Raw genomic sequence first — 7,588 nt, 5'->3', positions numbered from 1 at the left:
GTTCAGCAGCACTGCATCATCCCGTTGTGAGCCTGCAGTGCCTGACTTGATCGTGGCTTGAAAAATGGGGAGTGCGTGCCAGCTTTTCCTCTTGCATCTCTGTCTCACAGAAGAGAAACTCATCAAGGGCTATTAATACAAAGCCTATGCCACTAGCTCAGGAAGCGCCTACCCTGTGAGCAACTAGAAGCTGGGAAAGCATGTTGGAGAAGCATCACCCACGCTTGGCATGTTTTCACCTCTCCCCAAGACACTGTTTTGGCCACCAAGGGGAGACAGGATGCTGGGTTCACCTTGTAAGGCTGCTGACATGCTCCCTTACCTTTGCTGCTCCTGGCTGCCAACAGCCCTGGTGTCTCCCCGAAATCATTGGGGACCTCAACATCTCCTCCAAACACGATGATCGCTTTGATCATATCCAGGTGGTCATGCTAGGGGACAAGAGAAAGCTCAGTCAAGAGCCACGCTCCCTTCGGCTACACGATTTCTCACTCCTTCACTCCTCATTTCATTATCCAAAGCACCCACAAGGGATCACCCCATGAAAGGCAACAGCCAGAATTTCAAAGGAGTCTATCCCTGCCTCAACCCTTCAAGAGAATCTTCTCTCTCCTTCCCAGCAGGCTCTGCAGAAAACTCACCTTCATGGCCAGGTGCAGTGGTGTGTTGCCATCCTGACCCCTGGCATTGGTGTGCGCCCCGTGTGTCAGCAGTACCATGGCGCAGTCAAAGCGTCCCCTCTTGACGGCGATGTGTAGAGCCATGTCACCTGTCCGGCTGGTCAAATTCACCTCAGAGCTGTACTCAAGCAGCAGCCGTGTCATCTGTGCCCAAGCGTGTAGGTGCCAGGTCAAGAAGAGAGAAAGTATTCGTGAGGACAACCACCTCGGCGCACAAACGATCCAGGTCTCATGGCAAGCAAAGCAGGGGAAGAGGAGAGAGCCTTAGCATGGATACAGCTGGCTGGCAGATGCCAGCTGCATTGTTCCAAGCACTGGAGATGGGGTTTCTCTGTCTTTTACCACAGAACTAGTTGGTGGTTTCACAATCTGGCTAGAGCTCCTGAATGTTTTGGGACTTGTACGCAAGTATAACGACTGGCTGAGATCAGCAGAGACAAACCAGCTCCTACTCAGGCCAGAATCCTTGCAGAGTGAAGGGAAAAAGTCTGCTTTTTGATCTTCTCTATAAGCCAAGCAGATTTATGTCTGCTCTGAAATGCCACACGACGTTTCTGAGAGGGATGTGACACTGCAGGAGGGAAAACAGTCCTGCCATAGGAATGTCCTCTGCTTGCAACAAGCACCATTCAGGTGCTCCAGCATGGCGTATCACACCACCGATCTGCCCATCTCTGGCAGAAGATGGATCCTAATCCACATGCGACCACCCTGTGCCTACCTCACACTCTCCCTGCAGTTTTTAAGGCATCAATCCGTTTCCTCCCATGAAAACGGCAGGTAAAGAGAAGAGAGCTCCCCCCACGGGCAACTGTGCTTCAGTGACAGTGCTGCAATTTCCCCAACAAAAGGGAAAAGGGACAAACTGGTGGTTCCTCAGCCATGGATGAGGTACTAGGGATGAGCCCACCAGTTTATTTCACTGCAAGGTTCCACTGCTCTGTCCCTCGTGGCAAACAGCACTGATCAGCATAGGGCAAAGAATCAGAGACTAGGATGCTGGTTGGGCTCTGACACTCCCAGGGCTCTGCACACGCACTCAGAAAGGGACAGGTTAGCAGGAGGAGGGATTAACCAGGTCACCAGGCGCTCGCCACAGATTGGCTCCATTTACCTCTGCCTTCTTTGCCCAGTGCAGCGGAGTGGCTTCATAGCGCGGGTCCTTGGAGTGAACCTGGCTGGCATCCACCTCAAGGATGGCCTGGGTACACCTGGCAAAGAAAATGAGATGAAGGGATGGATGGCTGACATCTTGACTCAAGACCTCCACCAACATCAGCACCTGCCTCCCACCCAGAGCCTTTCAGGAAACGCTTCAGCAGCAGCAGGCTCTCTGCAACATCTTCAAACTCCTCAGATGCAGTTTTGTTTTGTTCTTTTTAGAAAGGAAGGGCAGAACAGAAAGCATACAATCAGTACAGCATTTGGAGGAAGCAAGAGAATCCCTTCCCAATCCCAAGTTGTGGAGCAACATCTGAGTGCTTCTCCAATACAGGAATATGGCATTTCCAAAAACTCTCAAAACCTGAGGGGAAATTCTTCTCTTCTCTCTCTCTCCGTGGAAACATGGGGATAAAACTGAAATAGGTAAGTACATGCTAACATTAAGAAGCTGTGTACTTCCCCAAGAGTGAAAAAATCACACCTATTGTGAACAGACTCGTATCTAGTGCCTACAAAGTGCGGGTAGGTGGACTTGAGAAACAAGCATACACTCTCCACTCTGAAACAGCACCAAATAAACCAGGTACAAGAGATCGAGCCCCACTGCAAACTAAGAGACCTGAGCACATTTTTGGCTTCTGAACGTGCCTCTGATGTTGGAAAGCACTTTTCAAAATGTTGAAAAATTAGCTAGCAGTAGCTAGTGTTGACTTGAGAACTGTAGTTGCAGAGCTTGGACACTCTATGAAAATTAAGTATTATAAAGCACGTACAAAGAGAAACAAATTTCTCCAGGGAAAACAAAACAGGGGGTAAACATCATGTCTCTTTTGATTCAGTTCCAGAGTGTGTTATTAAGAGTCAAGAGTACCTCTGCCCACAGGAGACGGGAATAACTAGGCTTTGAAATGAAAGCTTATTACGATCAGAGCGCACAAAGGCAGAGGTACAGCAATTAGTAATACTATTTAAGCTTCAGTAAATTATCTTCTCACAGCTCATTCTGAGAAAAAGTATTTCACAAACATTTAAAAAAAAAAATATCTGTGTCTTTCTCCCGATGTCTGATACTAAATAATATACAGAGACAAATTCAGGGAAAAACTTTTTTTTCTGAAAACGTTTCTTTCTTTGCCACACCAGCACTCCTTTGTTCTTTTGCCAACTCGGTGATGCAGCAGAGGACAGCACAGGACATTTTCCTACTGAGCACTACCCTGGAAGGGGTCCAGTCTTGGGACAATCCCAAGCAAGCAGACAGGTCCCCAGAGTGGAGGAAGAGCCCTGTTCTGGCAGCCCAAGCCATAACTTACCCCTTCTGGGAGAACTTCATTGCTGTGTGGATGGGGTAGCCCAGCGTCCCCACAACGCTGCAGCTGGCATGGCATTTCAGCAGAGACCGAACCATGTCCTCTTTGCCCAGCTGACAAGCAAGATGCAGAGCGGTCAGCCCTTCACGGCTCAGGTGGTCCAAGCCAGCAGTTGGGGTTCTGCCCAGGAGCTGGGAAGAGGAGACAACAGATAAATAAATCAGATATGGAAGAGCACCGTCTCTCTTCCCAAGCTCCGAGGACAGATCCTGGAGCACTGGGTTCCTCACGATGCTACAGTCTGTCCTCTCCACTCCTGCTTCCAACACAGTAGCCATGGAAAGGCTCCTTGTTTTCTCTCCCCAAAGGGTTTATCACTGCTTTCTGTGCCTCCTTCCTCTGGCTCGGGTGCTTCCGAGATACCCCTCAGCCTAAAAGGGCTCGCTCCACCTTGAATGACCCAGCCCAGCAGACTCCCATCACCTCCCACTGCGTGAGCCAAGCTCAGCCCAACCGAATGAGTGCGCTACCTGAAACCGGCAGTTTCCTCTCCTGCTGCGGCCCCATCCATTACCACGGACAGTCAGCAGGCAGGAGCTCAACCTCCCCTGCAACTCCACCATTGCTTTCAGATACAAACAGGATTCTGTTTAAAATACACATGTAGGGATACGTTTGAAGGAATTTTCCTATTCTCTCTGTAAATTTTAGGCCTGTTACCTGCTGACTGGTTTGTTACACAAAAAATATCTCAGTGCCATACTGGTGAAACGCAGGGAGCCCTGGTGCACACAAGAGAAGCAGGAATTTAGAATTCCCTTCCTCTGGTTTAGCAAGGAATCAAGAGAGAAAAGAACAAACAGCAGACAGATCAGACCTGCAAGTATTGCTGTAACAACAAGCCAAGTTGCTGCCATCAGAGGAATAAAGGAAGAGGATATCAGCACGGCAAGCCCCGATCGCCATCCCTCCCCCATCACACATTAGGAAACCCCAACGCAGTCCGGCAGGCAGACCGGTCACAACAGGTATTGGGCAAATGTGGGGGTGCAGCCTCAGGGGAGAGCCAGTCTCACACTCACACAGGGTGCTGGGGAGCTGACAGACCTGAGGAACCAATGTGGAAGGCCACCCACGTCCTTACGAACCCTGTCACTCTGCCCAGCACTTCTCAGCAATCGAGAACACCTCTGGTTTCAGACTGTCTCTTTCTCAAGGCTCTGATTGCTGCCTCCCGTGCAAGGCCGCTCAGTTCAGACAACAAGTTCTGCAGCCCAGGAGAGCCCAGGGTGGTTCCAAAGCGTCCTTCAGTCTGTGGGCAACATGCACTCCCCTACAGCAGCCTGAATACACACACCCCCATGGGAGCCCTCTGCCCAGAATCAAATACGTTGCTCCCAGGAGATGGAGAAGGGACAGTCAAGGGCCTGAGGAAAGGCAGGACGAAGGCCTGATGCAAATAGCAATGAAGGACACTTTCTGAGGAAACTTGCTTAATATTCTTGTTGCACTGCAGGGTGGAATCTGGAGCCTGCTTACGGGAAACAGCACCAGTGAAGGGGAAAGAAAGAGGTTGAAATCAGCCTCAAGCACTAACTTGATGCTGCAGCAGAGGGAACTGACTTTCTCCTTCCCTGTCCTCAGCTATTTTCCTGTTTCCTTCCTCACAGAATAGAGAGGACTCATTCCAGTCCCACTCCCCACCCAACTTTGAAATCACTCCCACCTCGATGATCTGGGGACTGTTCCCTCGCACAGCATAGTGGAAAACGGTCTCTCCATTCTTGTCAGTAACGTCCACCCGCGCGTGGCACTCCAGCAGCTCCAGCAGGCACTCCATGTCTCCCTTGCGGCATGCCAGGTGCAGTGGGGTGCAGCCATCCTCGCTGTCCGTGCTGTTCACACAGCTGCAAGAGAGGAGTCAACGTAAGGCCAAGGAAGGGCTGCGAAATGAGGACATTCAGCTGCCCTGGGAGCTGATATGAACGTACCTTCCACATCTGCGACAGGCCCAACTGGGGCAAACCACGAGGTTCACGAAAGCCCAGCAAGGAGCACAGGGAAGGGACACTAAGCAGCCCTGCAATGGATCCTCTCCCTGTGTCGCTGCTCCTTCCTCCGTCCCCCGTACGGGAGCAGCTCTGGCTGCCCAAAGGAAGGCAGGAGACAGGTTACAATCAGCAACCTGGCAGAGGTGTTGCCATTAGTCCCCCAGCCCCCTAACTCCTCACTAGTGTCCTCTATCCTCAAGGAACTTCCCCATGGAAAGAGAGCAGGTGCTTGTGGCCAAAAAACATTTCCAGAAAGACAGTCCTACTGAACTGAGCCCTCCTACTGGGCCCTGCACTTCAAGAAAGACATTGAGGTGCTGGAGCGAGTCCAGAGAAGGGCAATGAAGGTGGCGAAGGGTCTGGAGCACAAGTCTGATGGGGAGCAGCTGAGGGAACCGGGGTTGTTCAGCCTGGAGAAAAGGAGGCTGAGGGGAGACCTGATCACTCTCTACAACGACCTGAAAGGAGGGTGTAGCCAGGTGGGGGTCGGTCTCTTCTCCCAGGCAACCACTGACAGGCCAAGAGAGCATAGTCTGAAACTGCGCCAGGGGAGGTTCAGGCTAGAAATGAGGAGGCATTTCTTCACAGAAAGGGTTGTTCGGCATTGGAATGGGCTGCCCAGGGAGGTGGTGGAGTCACCATCCCTGGAGGTGTTTAAGAAAAGACTGGATGTGGCACTTAGTGCTGTGGTGTAGTTGACATGGTAGTATTAGGGCAAAGGTTGGACTCGGTGATCCCAGAGGTCTCTTCCAATCAAACCGATTCTGTGATTCTGTGAACCTCCTCTCTCCTGGTTTACAAAGTCAGCCACAACCCCCTCCAAGAAGCAGCTCCACAAGGGTTGTAAGAAGCTGTGCCTCTAGCAAAACACGTCGATCTTTTAGCTCAAAAATCAGAGCTCCGGGCTTTAACTCAACAGCAGGCTGAAAACCTGTCAATAAGCTTACACAGAGACCATCAAACCCTCTTTGCTACCACATCTGTCATTCAGGTAAAACACACCAAGGCTGACACTTTTAAACTCAACCTCTGCAGTGACCACAGGTGTTAAGCTATTCCAAGAAGCAGGCCCCATTGCTTTGATACATCATGCCAGCATACCCTAATGTGGCCTAGCCTGCCCTCCCGAGTTTGTTCCCAGCACCAGGCCCACCAGAGACCCCTCCCGTCCCTTGCCTCAGAACGTGGTTGTGCCGGAAGCTCTCACGATGGCCAAACTCCACTGCAACATGTGCCGGGGACCAGCTGGGGTGGTTGCGGAAGCAGTCACTGAGCTGCTGGAGATCCTCCAGCAACAAGGCCTGTTGTGAGCTCTCGTAGAAAGGGCGCAACTGCCTGGCATACTGCTCAAAACGCATCAGGGCCTCTGCTTCATTGTCGAGCTGAAAGAGCCTGGAAGAAAGGCAAACACAGCGTTGGCCCTGCTCAAAGAAACAACCTCCATCCCATTTATCTTGGAGAAAGAGTTCTCCAAATATTAACACTGGGGGACTTTCCCATTCCTCCTCATCTGGTGTCATGCTTGTTCTAAAGGAAGAAGGGAGCCTACTTCATTAGCAGAGAGCACCTCCTCTTCCTGAGGAACGTTAACTTTTGGGCTGAAGTATCCTGTGCTCCAGATGCTAAAGCAGCAATGAATACAAGCGGCAGTGCGTGTACCCGTGGATGTTCTGACCTGAGTACCTATTTCACGGTTGCCTGTTTTCACAGTGTTTGGAGTCTGTCCTGCCCTGTTCTCAGAAGCTGTTTTGACCACAACTCCTCCACCAGCACACACAAGGGCCTCCCACTCCCCACGAGCCCATCTGCTGATCAAACACATCACCCCACACCCACAGTTGCAAAGCACTACGGTCCTGAGATCAGAAATTTTGAGTCTTTAGTTTCACACATGAGTAGTGATCGCTAAAGGTCTGTCACTTACCGGAAAGCGACCTGTGGGCTCTGTGGATTCACCAGCAGGCAATCCCACGAGTGAGCAAGTGTGTTCTTATACAGGGCCACCCTGCCTTCCTCCCTCAGGCAGGTACGAGTGGCATACTCTGCAGCTGACACCTCCTTCACCCGGTAAGGGTTTGTGAATATCTGGGTGACGCTGTTGATGGTATTCACCAGCCGGCCAAAAAACTGCATCTTTCTGGAGCCTCAGGGGGCTTCTCTACCGCGTCCTGAGGGAAACCCGCGTCACACGCTCCCCCCGGCCTGGCCCCTGCCCTTCCCTGAACTAAGCGACCCAGTGCCAGGAAAGGAGAACTGAGAGCCGCCGGGGTGACACGCCGCCCGGGAGGAAAGCCTAGCACCTGCGGCTTCTTTCCTGGCTCTTCTGGGAAAAGCACCCGGTTCTCCTCAGCACCTCACAGAGACTACCGACCTCTGACCTTCC

The 7,588-nt window shown here is 51.6% G+C and overlaps 1 protein-coding gene across 1 annotated transcript in view; it reads right to left on the bottom strand.

The window, feature by feature from the left end:
• PLA2G6 (phospholipase A2, group VI (cytosolic, calcium-independent)) overlaps positions 1-7,338 on the bottom strand; it is a 15,134-nt gene extending 7,796 nt beyond the window's left edge. Inside the window, exons 1-7 of the mRNA XM_009701695.1 lie at positions 7,130-7,338; positions 6,382-6,597; positions 4,881-5,061; positions 3,158-3,345; positions 1,795-1,891; positions 642-824; positions 323-431 (exon numbers count right to left, since the gene is read on the bottom strand). Of these exons, the coding sequence (XP_009699997.1) occupies positions 323-431; positions 642-824; positions 1,795-1,891; positions 3,158-3,345; positions 4,881-5,061; positions 6,382-6,597; positions 7,130-7,338 (1,183 nt within the window). The remainder of the gene's footprint in view (positions 1-322; positions 432-641; positions 825-1,794; positions 1,892-3,157; positions 3,346-4,880; positions 5,062-6,381; positions 6,598-7,129) is intronic.
• Positions 7,339-7,588: the final 250 nt, after the last annotated feature.

This window comes from Cariama cristata, unplaced genomic scaffold (genome assembly GCF_000690535.1).
Source record: "Cariama cristata isolate BGI_N322 unplaced genomic scaffold, ASM69053v1 scaffold21696, whole genome shotgun sequence".
NCBI lineage: Eukaryota > Metazoa > Chordata > Aves > Cariamiformes > Cariamidae > Cariama > Cariama cristata.
Note: the sequence above shows the minus strand (reverse complement) of the source record. Positions and strands in the feature narration are given on the sequence as shown.